The sequence below is a fragment of the Apus apus genome, chromosome 11 (assembly GCF_020740795.1).
Source record: "Apus apus isolate bApuApu2 chromosome 11, bApuApu2.pri.cur, whole genome shotgun sequence".
Lineage (NCBI taxonomy): Eukaryota > Metazoa > Chordata > Aves > Apodiformes > Apodidae > Apus > Apus apus.
In genome coordinates this window covers 2,923,989-2,942,268 of record NC_067292.1, presented here as the reverse complement: position 1 = coordinate 2,942,268, position 18,280 = coordinate 2,923,989, and the positions used below count along the sequence as shown (strand labels likewise).

The 18,280-nt window shown below is 52.8% G+C and overlaps 1 protein-coding gene across 1 annotated transcript; it reads right to left on the bottom strand.

Moving 5' to 3' along the window:
• Positions 1 to 10,766: 10,766 nt before the first annotated feature.
• FOXF1 (forkhead box F1) lies at positions 10,767 to 14,965 on the bottom strand. Its single transcript, XM_051629880.1, has 2 exons — positions 13,897 to 14,965; positions 10,767 to 12,200 (listed from the first exon to the last, which is right to left on the bottom strand). Exons 1-2 carry the CDS (start codon positions 14,963 to 14,965, stop codon positions 12,040 to 12,042), a joined length of 1,230 nt encoding a protein of 409 aa, XP_051485840.1. The 3' UTR covers positions 10,767 to 12,039.
• Between the last annotated feature and the right edge of the window lie 3,315 nt (positions 14,966 to 18,280).

The window sequence follows — 18,280 nt, the reverse complement described above, 5'->3', positions numbered from 1 at the left end:
ACAGATCCAACCAGCCCTTCTTGGTCAAATTTATGGGAATTTCATCCTCTACCGTACTTCCTTTCTTAACATCTGAAATTTCAGTGCAGACACATTTACCTGTTAGGTTATACATCACTGTGTTACATTTCCTTGCTTAGCTTTCAGCACTGCCTGCAGTCAGTGGCCCATTTGGTTTGGAAAAACATCTCTAGATGATTTTTGTTTGCAGTTGTGGTTCTTTGTGTAACCCCCTCAGAGTGACCTGTGCCAGGTCTGTATCCAGAGGGGCAGATCTTGGCAGTTCTCTTCCAGCCTGTCTCTTTTGACTGTCATGTATCATGAGCCCATGTTTTATGGTATCTAATTCTCACTTTGTCAGTAGACAATTAATTATCCAAACCACACTATGGAGAAGATACTAACTAGACAGAGGTATGTGGCTGTAATTAGGCTCAAAGAAAAATAATTACTGTAAGCTTAAGCTTGTGCACCATTCATTAGCATTTTCAATGGACTGGAATAATGCTCTTGGTGCTTGGGTAGTTGTATTTCCAACTTAAGTAATCCTTTTTGATCCAGGTTATTAATAAATGGCAAGGTCTTCTGAGCCTTGCCCATCGTAAGGTCATTAAATAATGTTTTTAATTCAAAATAGCAGCTGTTCCAGGTCTTACTTTGGTCTGTTGCAAACTGATCTACACCAGCAGAGAATCTGAAGTGCAGGTACAAGTTCATTTCTGGCATCTCTGCTTCAAGAGCAACAACCTGCAGGGAAGGAATGGGTACAGGCAGCTGTTGAAAATGGAGCCTGAAGCTGCAGAAGGCTCAGCAGGGCTCAGAGCCTCTGCAAAGGTTCAGTAGTAAGGGGCTCCATGGAGGCAAAATGGTTGGACTTGATGGTCTTTTAAGATCTTTTCCAACCAAAACAATTCTATGCTTCTGTAAAACAATAGTCCTCAGAAAACTCCTGTGGGTTGCTACAGGATTCCCAGGGGGAAAACAAGAACTTGAGTATTTACATTCTGGGAAACAGAAAAAAAAAAAAAGAAGAAGAGAAAAGAAGCAGCATGACTTGCAGCAAAGCTGGTGCTGCAGCTTACCTGTGAGGAGGAGGAGGGTCTAGCTCCTGCTTTTTGAAGTGCAGAGTGTACCAACACAGCAGGAGTTTGATCCCTGTGCACTCCCAAATCAAGGCAATTTCTGCCTTGGACAGCAAGGGAAGCAGTGACCAGGATGGGGCCGTTGCTGCTGCTTGGGAAGTGGCTCATCTTCAGCTGAAAGACATTTCAATGCAAGATGCTAAATTGCTATTTAATTAAATAATACAAGCCTGCCCAGGGCACATGCCTACGTGGCCTTCTGGTGTCTTTAGCTGTATGATGTGGATTTTTTTCTTGTGGGCTGACCAAGTTCCTACTTGAGGAAACAGCAGATTTTGAAGAAAAAGTGAATGGAGGCCCTCTGCATCTCTCAGATCTATTGTTTCAGGCTCTCTGCATGCTCAGGAAGACATCAGTTAGACATGAGTCACTTCTGACTTTCCTCTAAATCCCCAGAACCCTGAAATGCAATACATTTTAGTGAATCCTTGCACTCTGGTCTCAGAATGAAACTCGAGGAACTGAAGCCTGGCTTATGTTTTCCTTTGGCCCAGACTATGCAAGACATTCTACCAACAATCAAACCATAAAGTCCATGCCCTAAAGAATTTATAGCCTGAATTAATAGGCTTTAAAGAGGAGAACCTTTGCTCCAGTAATAATTCTTGTACCCACTGGAGTTGTGGCCCTGCTATTACAGCATGTAGGTTGAACTTGGCTACATCTCCATAGATGTAGTTAATGCCTCACCTCAGGTGGGTTCCAGCCCTTCCAGCCATCCCCTTTTTCCTGCTGTGGCAGAAACACCAGCTGGATCTTCAGTGCTTCGAGCCAGTTCTCTGTCATGGCCTTTCTGTGACCACTCATGCCTGGAGCAATGGGGAGAAGTGACCTTTAAGCATTTAACCCGCAGTCTGTTCCTGTAAGAACAGTGGGACATCCTTGCTTCTTGAGGCTCATGATAAAAACATCCACAGTGACAAAGAAGTGCCTGGATGCTGCAGAAAAGTTTGAAACGCTGGTGACAGTTGGGTCATCTGCTTTAAGTAGGGAAGGAAGTGATCCCTAACACAGACTTGACTTCAGTCCACTTGCAGCAGCAGCAGAGCCTGCGTTTGGCTGCTGTGTGATGAGAAGAAAAGTTCAGCAGTACAATGGGAAATACTTTACTGAGCCAACTTTGTTCAGAGCTAATTAAAAATGAGGTCTTTCTATTCTCTGAGCAGCCTGATGGCCTCGCTTGTCATGTGGTCGAGCACATTCTTTCCAGCTCCTTTCATGGCACAAACAAGTTAGGATGTTGTTGTTGCACGCCCCTCTTTTTTAAGGCTTCAGTGGGGAAAGATGCTGAGCAGCTCCAGAGGCTGGTCAGTGTGAGCAAAGCCAGCTCCAAGCTCCTGGCAGCTGTGGGATCCAGCAGTGACCACCCTAGGTGTTACCTCAAGGGCGTGAGCATCCCAGGGTGATTCTGCCCTTCTTCACATCTTCGCCTGCGGGAGAGATGAGGAGAGAAACAGTGTGGGATGAATGGAGCCTCTACCAGGATCCATTAGGCTGAAGAACGTGGTCACTTAGGAGGGGATTTTTCTTTTGTTGAGTGATATTAGTCACAGCGTGGTGTGTGGCACAGAGCAGTGAGGCAACACTGTGATCTGCTAACAATGAAAGCGAGGTGGCTAACTGCCACTCGGGAGGGTTTTCCTTCAGACAGCCTTGGCCATGCATTTCCTGGAACCAGGACAAGGCCACACAGCTTCAAATCCATCGAAGACAACAGCAAGTAAACAAGTCGTGTTGCTGTGTAGTCTTCTCTGAGTGACAAGAGTCAGAGATCCTTCTGTTTCCATTGAGAGAAAAAGGAGAGAAAAAAAAAAAAACCAACAGATCTCACCATCAAGAGTGGGGAGAGTGAAGCCCTGTCCTGGTCACACAGCCATCCCCAGCCAGCCCTCCAGCATCTCCAGGCACATAGTCCCTGGTCCCCTCCCAGAAAGCAATCTTTAAGGTCAGAGGCTTTAGCCCATTATCTTTGGAGACCAATAAAATATCTAAGAGGAAGGATGGTTAAATATTGTCTTCGAGTCATGTCATTTAGTATCTTTTTTTTTTTAATTATTTTGTCTTCTACTGCTCCAAAGGGAGAAAAATGGTTTGTAGGGGAATGTTTCCATTGAAAAAAACTTGCACTGGGGCTGCGTTTTTTTTCTCCACAACTGCAGCAAAGGCTGAGGAGGGGGAGGAAAAGCATGTGCTGGGATTTCTCTCATTCCGGTTCCTGAGAAGGAACAGCCCCATGAAGCAGCTCTGGAGGAAACATCTGTGGCTGTGGCCATGTCACTCAGGCAAGCACACCCCTCGGTGAGGTAGGCTGTTGTGTTCAAATGCTTTTATTTCCTCGTTGCCATCTATTAAAGATTATCTCCCTACAAGAAAAGTGCACCATTTCCCATGTTTTCATGTGTAATGTCCGTGATGTCTGCTATAAACATCATGAGACCTTTCCCTGCCCCTACACTGACATAGGTAGAAAAGTCACCGCTTTTCATCTTTCAAAGCACTGCAGAAATGTTTAGGGTCGTGTATCCTGCCATTGTTCTGGGCTGAGCATCCCACTGAAGTCACTGGGAGAAATGAGTTCAGGATATGGACCTATCTAGTCAATCTTTACAGTGGCCCCAGGAAAATGGGAAAATGGGGAAAGCAGAGATGGCTCCTGATAGACGATGCAACTGGTAATTGCTACCACTTTGGAAAACAACTGGACAGGACAGACTAGAAACTCATCAAAAGCTCTCCAGAAACAAAACAAGAACCCAGCCCCACAGCATGGAAGCCTTTGAACTTTTTTATGGGAGAGGTACCTGATGTCCCAGATGGGCATCTTGTTGGTTCCCAGCGGAGCTGCAGCATCGTGGTCACTCTGGTTCCTCACATGGGCTGTGGCTGGGCAGTGTAGGATCCCACAGGTCCTCCTGCTCCCCTAGAGTCTTCCAGTCCAAGCACCCCATGTCTCTCTCCAAACCCCAGCTCTGCTGCCCTGTGAGAAAAACCATGAGATAGAAATTAAGACACTTCCCAAACCGGTCCTTCTCCAGAGGTCTAGCAGGTCACATAGTGTGTAGTGGTCCACCCATCCCATGCAGGAACACATGATGCTAAACGAAGGTCATTTTTTTTTTTTCTTTCCTTGAGGAATAAGGGAAACATACAGGACTGTTAGACGAGAGGAAAAAAAAGGCAGGGAAAGAAGGGAAACATTCATGACATGCTGCAAAACTTCACATTAGTGTGTCCGTTGCTGCCACTCCTTAGCATTTTGGAGTGAATAATTGCTCAGACAAGAGTAATACTTACATTTTTCCAGAGGGATATCATGTTCTCAGAGTGTTTCCAGGCACCTGCACTGCTCAGGCTCTGAGGTGTGACATTTCCATCCCTCTGAAGGAGGCGATTGCTCGGGTAGCTGCTCTGCAGCCACTTTTCTTCACCACCACAGAGGAACACAATTGCTGGAGCAAGTTTTGCTCCAAGTGAACTCTTGCTACTCTAAGTCCCTGCAAAACTTTCCAGGCCCTGTCACCTTGCTTTCCCAGGTGTGTTTGCTTATTTTTTCAGTAATTAGCCTGAAGCTGAGCCGAGCCACAGAACTGCACTTTCTGTACCATTCTGGGTCTTTCAACTCCTGCTGCTTTAAATAAAGAACCATCTGTTCCAGCTCATAGATTTACACCAATCTAAGAACTACTGAAGTAAAGTGGCCCTGATGGTGTCCCTTTCCATAATTAAGCAGAGATGCTTTGATCCCTAGGATTGTCATTTGCTCTCTGATGCTTGTACCAGTGGCCTGCAGGCTTCTTGGAATCACTCAGAGGACCTGCAAGAAATATCCAAGAAGAAGAGAGTCACATGGACTACACAGCAGTCCACATCAGTTTGTTTTTTTCCTCAAGGCTCTGCCTCTCATGCAAATGCTCATTTTAAGATTGGGTTTAAAACATTCATCAGAAGTTTGGTGAATCAGAGCAACCCGGGGGAAAGGGAATTCCTCTTAAAGAACTTTCTATAAGCCTGTGCAAACAGACAGATCTCCAACAGACAGGTCTCTTGTTGTCTTTCCTTAATAATATTCTGATTTTAGTTTCTCACTGGGCAAGATGAAAACTGGCAGTGAAAGTTACTTAAAAAACCAACAGAGCTGCAAATTCTCCTCACTTGTTGAGCCAAGGTAGTAATTGTTTCTATGAATGACACCAGCTCACCATTGCAGAGCTGCTGCACTCAGGGCATCTCCTGCTCATCAGGGGTCTCCTTTAGCCAGCCACACACTCACCTACATCAGGTATTTTGTCCCTGAGGATGACTCTGGGTGGCAAAGGTCCCTTGGCAGGGGTGTGGAAACGTGAAGCCCACAGGAGCATCCCAGCACTCTTTTCCTGCAGAGATTGGTGTCAGGCAGCAGTTATCCCAGCTGAGATGCATGGAGAGGGAACAAATGTTCAGGCACTTCAGTGACATAAAAACCTAAGTCCCCTTTTCAAAAGTGACCACAACTGTGGCTCATGTCCCCCAACATACACGGGTCTCAGACTTCTTGGTTTTGAGGGAGAAATCAGACACCCAATTATTCTGATGGATCTGAGTCTTCACCTGCTAAGAAGTTGGTCCCAAACTCAGAACCAGGCCTTCCAAACATCTGTTTAAGGTTCAGGGTGTCTGTTCCCACCAGTAAAGACCCCAAGGTCCCAGTTTTCTGCTGCTCTGGGTAACCAGCCCCATCTGAGAGCATAATGTGCCAAGTGTCTGGGCTACTTTACACTATCCCATGCCAGGTATCCCCATCTGTCCCACCTGGGCATGCAACAGGCCTGACCCAGGTGTGTCCCATAAAAGTTTCACTTGGCACGTTCAGTCACTGATGCTGCAAAGCTAAAGCTGAAGGTGCCAGAAAGGGAAGTTCCCTTCTGAGCTCCAGGTGCTAGAGGGAGAATAAAAATAAAATAAAAAAAAAAGAAAATAAGAAGAGGAAGAGGGAAAAAGAAAAAAAAATAAAATAAGAGAAAAAAAATAAAAGAAAAAAATAATATAAGGGAACAAATATATAAGGGAAAAAATAATATATAAGGGAAAAAATAATATATAAGGGAAAAAATAATATATAAGGGAAAAAATAATATATAAGGGAAAAAATAATATATAAGGGAAAAATATAAGGGAAAAATATAAGGGAAAAATATAAGGGAAAAATATAAGGGAAAAATATAAGGGAAAAATAATATAAGGGAAAACATATATATATAGGAAAAACACATATATAGGAAAAACACATATATATAGGAAAAACACATATATATAGGAAAAACACATATATATAGGAAAAACACATATAGGAAGAAAAAGGAAGAGGAGAAGAGGAGAAGGAAAAGAAGAAGGAGAAGAGAAGAAGAAGAAGAAGGAAAATATGACAAAGAAAAGAAGAGAAGAAGAGGGAAGAAGAGAAGTAAAGAAGAAGAATAGAAGAAGAGACGAAGAGAAGAAGAAGAAGAGGAGAAGAAGAGGAGGAGAAGAGGAGGAGAAGAGGAGAAGAGAAAAGAAGAGAAAAGGAGAGAAAAGGAGAGAAAAGGAGAGAAAAGGAGAGAAAAGGAGAGAAAAGGAGAGAAAAGGAGAGAAAAGGAGAGAAGAAGAGAAGAGAAGAGAAGAGAAGAGAAGAGAAGAGAAGAGAAGAGAAGAGAAGAGAAGAGAAGAGAAGAGAAGAGAAGAGAAGAGAAGAGAAAAGAGAAGAGAAAAGAGAAGAGAAGAGAAGAGAAGAGAAGAGAAGAGAAGAGAAGAGAAGAGAAGAGAAGAGAAGAGAAGAGAAGAGAAGAAGAAGAGAAGAAGAAGAAGAAGAGAAGAAGAGGAAGAGAAGAAGAAGAGAAGAAGGAGAGAAGGAGAGAAGGAGAGAAGGAGAGAAGAAGAGAAGAAGAGAAGAAGAGAAGAAGAGAAGGAGAAGAGGAGAAGAGGAGAAGAGGAGAAGAGGAGAAGAGGAGAAGAAGAGAAGAAGAGAAGAAGAGAAGAAGAGAAGAAGAGAAGAAGAGAAGAAGAGGAGAAGAGGAGAAGAGAAGAAGAGAAGAAGAGAAGAAGAGAAGAAGAGGAGAAGAGGAGAAGAGGAGAAGAGGAGAAGAGGAGAAGAGGAGAAGAGGAGAAGAGGAGAAGAGGAGAAGAGGAGAAGAGGAGAAGACGAGAAGAAGAGAAGAAAAGAAGAAGAAGAGAAGAAGAGAAGAAGAGAAGAAGAAGAGAAGAAGAGAAGAAGAGAAGAAGAGAAGAAGAAGAGAAGAAGAAGAGAAGAAGAAGAGAAGAAGAAGAGAAGAAGAAGAGAAGAAGAAGAGAAGAAGAAAAGAAGAAGAGAAGAAGAAGAGAAGAAGAAGAAGAGAAGAAGAAGAAGAGAAGAAGAAGAGAAGAAGAAGAGAAGAAGAGAAGAAGAGAAGAAGAAGAAAAGAAGACAAGAAGATGAGAAGATGAGAAGACAAGAAGACGAGAAGAAGACGAGAAGGAGAAGAAGAAGACAAGAAGAGAAGATAAGAAGAAGACAAGACAAGAAAAACAACAACAAAAAAACCCAACACGAACCTTTAGCGCCCGAACAGTGGAGAAAAGGCCAAAACAGTCAGACTCGACCCGGTTTTAAGCCCAATTTGGGAGCATCGCGGCCGGGCGGGGAGCAGGGGAGAGGCGCGGGCCTGCGGTACCGGGTTGGGGGCACCAGGGGGCGCTGTGCCCAAGGGAACGGGAGCGGCACCCCCGGCACGGAACCCCCCGGCACGGAACCCCGGGCACCGAATCCCCCAGCACGGAACCCCCCGGCACGGAACCGCCCGGCACCGCCAGCCCCCGGCACCGCCAGCCCCCGGCACGGAACCCCCACCCCAACCCCCCACGACCTGCCCCTGCTGCCCCCGGCTTCGGGATCACTCCAAATCCCCCCCCTTCCTCCCGTGAGAAGCCCCTCGACAACATCCCTGCCCAGGTGCTTCCCCCCCAACACAAGTCACCCCGACGGGGCCCCCCCAAATGTTTGTGTGTCCCCACGGAAGACCCAGCCCCTCCTTCTGCAGGGGCTCCACAGGGCACATCCCTGCTTTGGGACCCCTGCATGATCTCATGCTGTCTTAAGCTGTGCCCCCCGGTAGGCGCCTGTGCCCCCCCCATTCCATAAGCATCCCTGGAGACACCAGCCTGTGGGCAGGTGACAGCTCCAGCTCCCTGCAGGGATGGGAGGAAGCACCCAGGGAGGAGCAGAGGGAAGCGTTGGGGCTACCAGCACCCCTCACCATGCCATGGCAGGGCACTGCCTTGGTGCAGCTGGGCCTTGGGACCCACAGGTCCCTGGAGCCAGGGATAGATACATAGTGCATCAAATGCAGCTGGAGCCCCCAAGCCCTGCTTCTCCTCACACTCAGAAATTTCAGCCCTGCAGAAAACTTGTGGGCTTGCACAGGACATCTGCAGCAAGGAACTTTCCTACAGCAAAAATGGAAAAAAAAAAAAAAAATCACCAAAGAAAACTGTGGTGTTGTATCACCTGCAGCTGGGGAGGTGGGTGACAAGGAGCAGAGCACTGAGACTGAGCTGAGCCCCAGCAGCTGACCACGGGCAGATCTGGGCCCTTATGTGAGCAAATATCCCATTTCTGAGCAAGCCCATGGCTCATCTCCTCTTACAGGGCTCCAACAGCTTTTCTGACCAAGCTTATTTCTCCTCACCTCCTCCCAGCACCCAGCCAATCCTACAAAGTCATGAGCAGAGCTTGTACAAAGGAACCACTTGTGACAGCAGTGAGGCTTTTCACAGGCCCTAGGGACAATACAGGGAGGGGAAAAATCAAGTTTGCCTTGTGCAGAAGAAGGGCTGGGGGCAGGAGCCTGTGGATTTCGTGCTCTCCTGCCTGGTGTAGGTGTCTGAGATGGAGAGCTGTCTGTTTAGACTGTGCTCACTGGCTTGAGGAATATGTGGTGTCCACGGTATGTGGTGGTTCTGTTTTTCCAGGTTTGGAAACGAACGGGAGGGAGAAAAATGAAACACGTCGACTTTTGTTGGGGACCAGATATCAAACCCCCTCGGGCTGGACCTGAACCTTGCAAGGTGCCTGCCCACCCCTGGCAGAGGCCAAGCTGTGGAGGCACCAGCCAAGGGCAGGCAAACAAGGGAGCCCAAAACGAATCTGAAGGATGAAAACGAACCTTAGGAGCGACAGGGAGATTTCAAGGAACGCAAAACCACTCGGCAGAGGCTGAACTCCTTACCCTGGACCTTTATCTCGGCCGCACCTAGCGCAGATATGTGCTCCAGGAGCAAAACCTCCGTCTTCAGCTTGTGCGCGAGGGTAACGGGGCAGCTCCTCCTCCGGCAGGGACGGCAGCGGAGGGATCAGTCCGTAAAAACACAACCCCAGAGAAACCCCAACAAATACTGCAGGACTGCTAGCTTAAGCAGACCTACTCTCAACAAAAAAAAATAAATTATTTCAAACAAAACCCCAAAACCCCCCCCCAAACAAACTCAGACAACAACAAAAACCCCCTGCTCCTCGAGAAGGGCCTCCAACTCTAACAAAGCCTTTCCCACCTGCCTTAATTAAAATACTAATTAGCAAATTGGGTGGGTGGGGTTTGTGTTTGTTTTGTTGTGTTTGGGGTTTTTTTTTTTTACCAGTTAACAATTCAGCTGGTTACACAAAGCTGGGTTAATGAGCGCGCAGGAACCCAACTTCCCAGTGGAAAGACAGAACCTCGCAGCCAATAATCAGGTTAATTCCTGTGCATCTATTTTTATGTGCGTGCATGCTCGCGGGATGAGTGTTGCTACAGACGTATTGGCCCATGGATTAAAGCAAAATTTCCTGGATACGCCAGTATCCTTAATTAGACCGAATAAAGCCAGACATGGCAGGAAAAGCCCTATTTTCACATCGGCAGGGTTAGCGGCCCCGCTGCCTGCGGATTCACCGCAAGGTGATGGTGCAGGAGTTTATCTGCTTGGTTCTTAGGATTTGATTTTCTTCCCAGGCCGGAAAAAAACCCTTGGGAAGCAGCTTTAGCGCGCTCCTCTGCGGGGCCGCTACCAGCGGATGTTCCGCGGAGTCGGGTTTGAGCGCTGCGCGGCTCCGCGAGGATGCGCGGCTCGGGCAGCCCTAAAAAAACGATGTCCATGTCCCTCCAGGAGAGGAGGAGGAGGAGGAGGAGGGCAAAGGAGCGGCGGGCGCATCCCTGCAGCCGCACATCTTGTCTGCAAAGCGCTGTCAAACGCCGCCTTCCGCTTTCGCCTCGGGGAAGAAAAAATATTAAATCACCATAATAAAAAGATAAAATTAAAAATCGCCTCCGTTTCTCCTCCCTCCCGGTTTTATTATCCTAATTTTAAATCTTTCCGCGTAGCGAAATGGGGGGCGGGAGGGAGACACGAGTCACAGGACCCTTCGGGAGCCGCAGCCAAAACCCCAAAAAAGGCCTTTTCGACTCTGCACCGAGATGGGAAATTGTTTCATCCAACGCAGGAAGGTTTACAGCGGCCGGGCCGGGCTCTCCGCGGCCCCTCCGCGCACTGCGGAGCGCTCCGCGGAGCCGGGCAGTGGCCAGAGACTCTTCAGATATAATTACGCGTGTTACACCGCATGCTGGTTTATTTGCTGCTCATACAATCGTGAAGCCCATGTACAAATAACATACATGTTTTATTTCGGTTCGATTTTTTTTTTTTTGGGGGGGGGGGGTTGTTGGGTTTTTTTAGGGACAAAACGTACACAAACAAAAAAATAGACAAAAAAAACCCCCACATAATTACAATTTTATACAGTGCAGAAAGAATTAAAATAGGTGTCAACAAACTGTACAAAGTCAGGGCGAAAAAAAATATAGAGGGGAGGGGAATAATCCTTCATTATATATATATTTCTATAAAAACATATGGAGGATTGTCTTTACACAGAGACCACGATCGGTTTTAAAATTTACAAAGGTTAACTACAAAAAAAGAAACCCCAAAAATATCTATATGGCAAATATTGCCAACGGAGATTCACCGATTTAATACTGATCAACTGAGACTGCTCGTGTCTCGATTATTAGCAACAACAACAACAACAAAATGTAGAATAAATAACAGAATGAGCATGGCTGTCTCTTCTCAAAGTGCCTTATTCTCTCTGCATAGGGTCTGATCCTGCAGTCTTTACACAGGGAAAAAGAAACAAAAACAAAACTAAAACCAAACCAATGGCTAAAAAAAAATTAAAATCCCCTCCAGAGATTTTTTTTTTGCCCGCTGGGTGTTCGCCATCCAAAAAAACAGAAAGAAAAAAGAAGGAATTTTTGGGAAGAACGGGCTCGAAGTCAGACGGGACCGGGAGGGCTGAGGGACCCCCGCGGTGTCTCCGCTCCTCCCCGCGGTGTCTCCGCTCCTCCCCGCGGGGCACGGCGGAGGGTCCACGGGATGAGCCAGGCTCGGGGTCGGGGTCCTTCCCAGCCCGATCCAGTTCTGCTCCTCCCCACCGGACCGGGGGCACCGCTCCACGCCAACCGCGAAACCGAGTTAGTAACTGAATGTCATTCGTTTTGTTTAAGAAGCATCAAACCCTTGGGTTGTTGTTGTGTTGTTTTGCTTTCAAACCCTTGACCCAAACTCGCAGTCGGGGTTCTCGCGGGGGTGGGGGGGGCTGCCGTGGCTCTTTTTTCAACCCAACCCCGAGCGAAGAAGCAGAAGAAGGCAGAGACCGTCGGTGATGAAGGACCCATGGGTGGAGGCCGGGTCCGGCCGATGCTCAGCGGCGGGGCAGGCTCAGCCCCGGGGTCCCCTCCCGGGGATACCTCCAGAATAAAACCAGTCTGCAGAGAGACCCCAACCCCCCCTTTCCACCGAGAGGGTCCTGGGGGGGTGCTCGGGTCAGGCCTTGCCGGCCCCAGGAGGTGGGGTTTTTTTCCGCCCCGTATCACATAACGCACGGCTTGATGTCCTGGTATGTCACTTGTTGGTGGTAATAGGAGCCGCTGCCCGCTGAATGCATGGAGGAGGAGGCCATGGCGTTGAAAGAGAAGACGAATTCCTTTCTGTCGCACATGCTCGGAGACTGGGAGTGATACCGCGGGATGCCTGCGGGACGTGGGGGGAAAAGATTGTCAGCCGTGGGGATTAGACTCAGGAGAGGAGGCCGAGCGCAGGGGGTGGGGGGGAAAAGCCGCCCTCTGGGGTAAAAACAAATAGAAAACAAAACGAACGAACCCAAAACCAAACCTCGGGCGCACAGCATGAAACTGAGTCTATTTTTTCATGCACACGAATACACGGGCGCTGCCGGGGCTCCGCGGGCGCGGACAGGTGCGGCGGGAATAGCCCCGCGCCCGCGGGACAGCGCGGCCCAAGGACGCTTCGAGGAGACGGGATTTGCTTTGGGTTCGGTTTTTCACCCATTTTGCCCCTTTGAAGGTGCCGGCTGCTTTTCCCGTCCCCTCCGTCCGTGCCCAGCGTCCGCAGGGTGCGGAGCGGGGAAAGAGCACCGGTCCAAGGGGGCCGGCGGCAGAGACCAGAGGGGAGGCCGAGGCCGAAAGGCGGCCGGGAGCAGGGCTGTTCCTGCCGTTTCTGCCACCACTTCGAGACAGAAAAACCTCCCCAGAATTTGGGGTGCGCTGGGGAGGAGCGCCGGCCCGGGGACCGCGCTCCCCGCCGCTCCGCCACCCTTCGTTGGGGTGGTAATTGGCAGCATTTCTGCCAAGGCCGCGGGCGGGCCCGGGAGCTCCTCCGGGCGGATTTTGTTCCGTTTTTCAGCGGATCTGGGCGCGCACAACCGGAGCCGGGACCGGCCCGGGAGCAGCAGGGGGGCTCGGCCCGGGTCTGTGCGGTACCCCGGGCCCCGACCGCTCTGTACCGACCCGACTGAAGCTTTTTTACCCCGTTTCTCCTCTTGTTTCTGACCCGCTAAGGCTCAATTTCACACCCTTTTCTGCCAGGCACTTCCCGCTCCCCCGAAGGCCCGGGGTGATGTTCAGAGACCCCCCAGACCTGCCCCTATCCCCGGCCATGGCTCCCAGGGCATCCCCGTGCCCAGAGAGACGCCACGCTCCCCAATCTCCTCGAGGTGAATTTGGGCCCCGGGACAAAGCCCAGCGCTGGCCTCATCCCTCCCGAGGCCTCCTGAAACACCATCTTTCCCCCTCCACTCCCAGGAGCCAGGACAAATCCATCCCGGGGCCAGGGGCGAGGCCGGGTCTGGGCTGTGGGGCGCGGGGGTCCCGGGCCACCGACTTCCGCATGGGCGGAGGAGCGGAGGGTGGAGGGAGGCGATGGGCCTGGAAAACACAACCCCGAGAGGAGCCGATGGCGGGGACGGGAGGGGTCGGCGGACATCCCGCTGGGGAAATCCCTCTTCTTGTTGTTTTTTTCACCCTGCGGGTGTCGATGGAGGTGGAAGACCCCTCGGGCCCATCCCTGGTCTCGCTTTCCCACCGCTCCCCGCCTGCCTGAACCCACCGGTCCTAGGCCCGGTAAAGCAGCCACCCGAGGAAGCGGAGCCTTGGACCGGGGCTTCCCAGCCCTGCAGGAGCGGGTCCCTCCATCGGGGCGAGCCCCGACGGCTGCCCGGTTGCCCCTGGAAAGGGAGGCGAGGATCGGGGAAGCCGTCCGCGTCCTTCCGCGTCCTTCCCCGGGGGGAGAATGCATTAGAATTGTTCAAGAAGCGGGGAACGACTCGGCCACGCGTGTCCGCGGAGATCACCCACCCCGCCAGCAATCCCCAGCCCGCCCCCGTGGCGGTGGTCTCGGGTCTCCCCGCCACGCGTGTCCCGCCTCTTACCTTGCAGCTCGGCGGTGTTGTGGCTGTTCTGGTGCAGGTAGGACTGGTCGAGAGAGTGCGTGGAGAGGCTGGAGGAGAGCGGGTTGGCGGTGGGGTTGCAGGGCGAGAGGGGCTGCTGCTTGATGTAGGACGCGCCCGTGTTCAAGGCCGCCGAGGCGGAGGGAGCCCACGCAGAGGCCGAGCTGGAATAAACCGAGTGGGGCTCCATCACCCCGCCGCCGGCGAGCAGGGGGGAGGCGGGCACGGAGCTCTCGTGGTGCGGGTAGTCCCCCGCCGAGGAGCCGGTACAGCTGCCCATGTAGGAGTGCCCACCGTTAGCGGGCAGGTGGGGCACAGAGTGTCCGGCCAGGCCCATCCCCTCCACGTTGCTGGACAAATGCCCGTTCATCATCCCCAAGCCCCCTTCGAGGGAGAGGCTGTTGGGGGGGCAGGAGAGCCCGCCGGCCGAGCCCTGGAAGCCGTAGCTCTCGGGGAGGTGGTTGAAGCTGAGCCCGTTCATCATGCTGTACATGGGCTTCAGCGCTTGGCATTTCCTCCTGAAACCGCGGGGTCGGCGGCGAAACGAGCCCTCCTCGAACATGAACTCGCTGGCCGGGTCGATGGTCCAGTAGTGGCCCTTGCCCGGGCGTCCCAGCCCCTTGGGCAGCTTGATGAAACATTCGTTGAGCGAGAGATTGTGGCGCACCGAGTTTTTCCAGCCCTGGTAGGAGCCTCGGAAAAAAGGGAAGCGGCTCTGCAAGAACTGGTAGATCTCGCTGAGGGTCAGGCGCTTGGAGGGCGAGCTCTGGATGGCCATGACGATGAGGGCGATGTAAGAATAAGGCGGTTTCTCCGGCCGCCGGATCCCTGCGTTGGTTTTCTTCGCTTTGGGACCGCTGCTGCCCGGGGCCCCCCCGCTGCCCGTGGCGCTGCCGCTCGCCCCGCCGGGGGCCGCGGAGGAGGAGGCGTCCATGGCCGAGCTCTGCGGCTGCTTCTCGGCCACGGAGGACATGGGGCCGTAACTGCTCTGCACCGGAGGAGGAGGAGGAGGGGGCTGAGAGGACAGAGCCTGCTGCGCTTCTGCAGTCATCTACGGCCAGGTCCGCGGCGGCCAGCCCCGGCCCTCCTCCGCCACCCTCCCCTATGCGCCCCCCCAAAGGCCACGCTGCTGGGGGCTCGCCGCCACTCACCCCCCACACCCCCAACCCCCGGCCTCCTCCCGGCCCCCCGGCGGGGTTTCTGTCCACCGAGAGACTTCACCCCTCCGTGGATAAACAAATGGAAGCGACGACACCCCCCCCGCCCCCCCCCTCCCCTTCCCCTTTCCCTCCTCCTCCCACTTTATCCCTAAATCCGAGCCCGGCTGCAGAAGGCCAGCGAGAGCGGGGGGGGGAGCAGGGAGGCGGGCTGGGGGGGGGCGGGTGGAAGAGATCTGAGTTCGGCTGCTGCTGCTGCTGCGAGAAGAGAAGCCGGCGGCCGCTGCCTCCGCCTGCCCCGCTGTCCCTCGGCGGGCCGGTCTCCGGGGCCGCCGCCGTGTCCCCCCGGCTTTAGCTGGGCTGGTGCTGCGGGGAGCTGCTTCCCATCTCGGTGGCTGTCGAGTCTGCCCCCGGCCCCGCCGCTCGCCTTCTACTTTATCTCTTGCAGCCGCGTCTGCCGCTCCTTGACAGACGTAAGAGCAGAGAGGAGATCCCCGCCCCGACCCGCTCCCCCACGCCCTCCCGGGCGGCCCCCTCCGCCGTCCTGTCCCGGCCCCCCTCCGCTCCCGGCTCCCAGCTGCTGAGCAGCTTTTAAAGAGCCCTTTCCACGCCGCCCTGTCCGACACGGGGGCTGCGCTGCGCATCCCTGCCCGACGGGGGGTGGGGGCTACATGTATCGCGGGGGGTGTGCCACGCGTGTCCGCGACACTTCGGGGGGGTGGGAGGGGGGCGGGGAGGGCATCTTGCCCTCCCGCCTGTGCTGAAAATCACGGTGGAGGGTGGGAAGGGCCCCACGCGGGCCGGGACGCTGTAGCTACGGGCAGCGCGGTTCTTCCGCGGGAGGAGGAGGCGCAGGGCAGCGTAAGGCTCTGCCCAGCCGCGGCCTCCGCGCAGCGCGGAGCTTCACCCACTTTAAACCCCCTCTTCGTGCGCTCTTTTAAGCTCGGCGGGCCCGGGCAGGATGTTTATACTGCGCAATGTAAACACGGGCTCGGGGGTGCTTTAATAAAAAGAAATCGGCGAAAACTCCTGCTGCCTCTTGAAATGCCTTTTTCTGCCTCCGCCGCCGGTCCGGGGCTGGGAACGGGCTTCGGATCTCTTGCCTGCTCCGGGTCTGCTTTAGGGATGAGAGTGGGTTGTTTTGGTTTTGAGGGGGTTGTATATAAATCTGTGCTAAACATTCGCAGTTGAATGCCAGGAGCTTGATGCTCAGCTCCGGCGGCTGCCACAGGCACACACAGAGAGTTGGGGGGAAGGAGAATAGGAAGGCAGGGGGGCAGAGACCCCTTTTTCTCTCCCGCTCCCCCTCAAAAAAAAACCCACCAAACCTTTTGAGCATCGCCCCCTCAGGAGACATGTCACTCACTCAGCAGGGTAAGTCACTTGAAACCTTTGTCACCTTCTTGCGGATCACGCGTGGAAACCTGCGCTCCCGGGGGTGGGGGGGGCGGGGGGTGGGAGGGTGGGCTGCAGGGCTGCAGGAGCCTGGGCTTTCAGGGCTGCCGGCCGGGAGCAAAGCAGATGTGCTGGCTGCCGCAGCCTGCTCGCTTTCCAGACTGGGGAAAGGAAGAGAGAAAGGAAGGGGAAAAAAAAAAAAAAGAAAGAAAAGAAAAACCTCCCCCCCCCGCCCCGTTGCAGGCCGCACCGCAATGCTGTGGGTCCGTCCTGCTGCACCCTCTGCAGAGAGACAGGGGGGACATCCCCCCCCAATCCTCCCCGTCTTCCAGATTCCCTTTTAAACTTTTTAATGATAATTTAATACCTTTTTAAAAGAGAGATAGATACTGATCGGGTTCCTAAGCTCTCTCGAGTTATTCGCGAGCAGTTGTGAGCAGCCTCCGGGGCGCCTGTCACATCTGTGATACAACCAAGAGGGTTTTCACATGGGGGCTTTTTTTTGTTGTTCCTTTCGCTCTCTCATTCCCCTTCCCACCCTCTGCTCCCTCTCCGTTAAATAATTCCTTTTGCAGAAGCCATCAGCTCTCCTATTCCAGGGACAAGGGGGGACTGGGACAGGCGAGGAGAGCCCTGGGCAAACCCCAGGCCGGGGCCAGGTATCCTAGGAGGGGGTGAGAGCAGGGACACACACAGTTATTTCTGGAGCTTTTCCCTTCAGGAGGAGGAGAAGGGGCTGCTCCGGCTGCCTGGGGAGGCGGCGGCCGCTGCTCCCTCCCGTCCGGGGCCGCCGGGCGCGGAGCACAGAGGCTGCTCAGGGAGGGCGTGGGGGGAAAAACCCTACCCCCGACATCTCTTTTTGGGGAAGCGATCGCCTTCCCTGGGTGCTTGCAGCTCCGGAAGGGCTGGTGCAGAATAAACCCTCCGTTTCTCGCTGGATATATTTTTCTTTTTTGCGGGGGGAGCGCATGGCTGGCCCTGAGTTTTGCTCCTCATCGAACGCCCTTTCTCCGCCCCAGGCAGAGAAAAAGGTGTTTTTTCTTTGTTTTACATCATTCTGCGACCGAATCTCCCCGACCTGTCCCCAGAACCGCCGGGGATGTAGCTCGAAATACATCACAAAGAGCTCGTGTAAAACCCACGTTCAAACCCGTCACCACCGGCAGCGTTTCGGCTAGGAAATAAAATAGCTCGGAGCAAAACAAGGTCTCCAGAAATCAAACCATTCCCCTTTCGAAGAATATCAGTCCCCGCACGAATGCCCTTTCCCGCCCTCGCAGTATCTTTTCGGAGTGTGAAGATTTGGCTTCCTAAGTATTTATTATAGTCAGCAAACGTTAAAAATGGAAATACATCGCCCCGGGTTTTATAGGCCTCGCTGTGGGAATAGCAGAGACGCTGGAGCGTTTTAAGCCGAGCCCGTGAAGTGAGGAAAGGAGAGTTTTAGGCAGGAAAAGCCGGGCCGGGCCGTGTCTGATGTAGGAGGGTGATGACGGTGTGCGGGGCTGGACGGGCCGTGCCGGCCTTGGCGACGTGGGGGAGAGAGAACCACGCCGGGAGAAAGGTTGGTGGGGACACCTTATTGCTTATAAAACCTCCATCCAGGTCCTGGGAGCACTTCCAAATTCAAAATGGGCCTGGAACGGGTTTTAGGAGGCAAAAGGACGGGAAATTTTCTGGGATGAAGATGCGGGTTGACCCCCGCAGATGCACGAGACTCGTTTTAGCTGTTGTGTGCTGGTGGTTTGGGTGTTTTAACCAGGTCCTCCCCTAGCCCCCGGCCGGACAGAGATTCAGGGAAGAAAAGAAGAAGA

What these genes read in the sequence shown, in the direction of transcription:
- FOXF1 (XM_051629880.1), bottom strand. Translation starts at nt 14,965, where the DNA reads ATGACTGCAGAAGCGCAGCAGGCTCTGTCCTCTCAGCCCCCTCCTCCT. An exon ending in CAACACCGCCGAGCTGCAAG is followed by an intron (nt 12,201 to 13,896) that starts GTAAGAGGCGGG and finishes CACGTCCCGCAG; the next exon opens with GCATCCCGCGGTATCACTCC.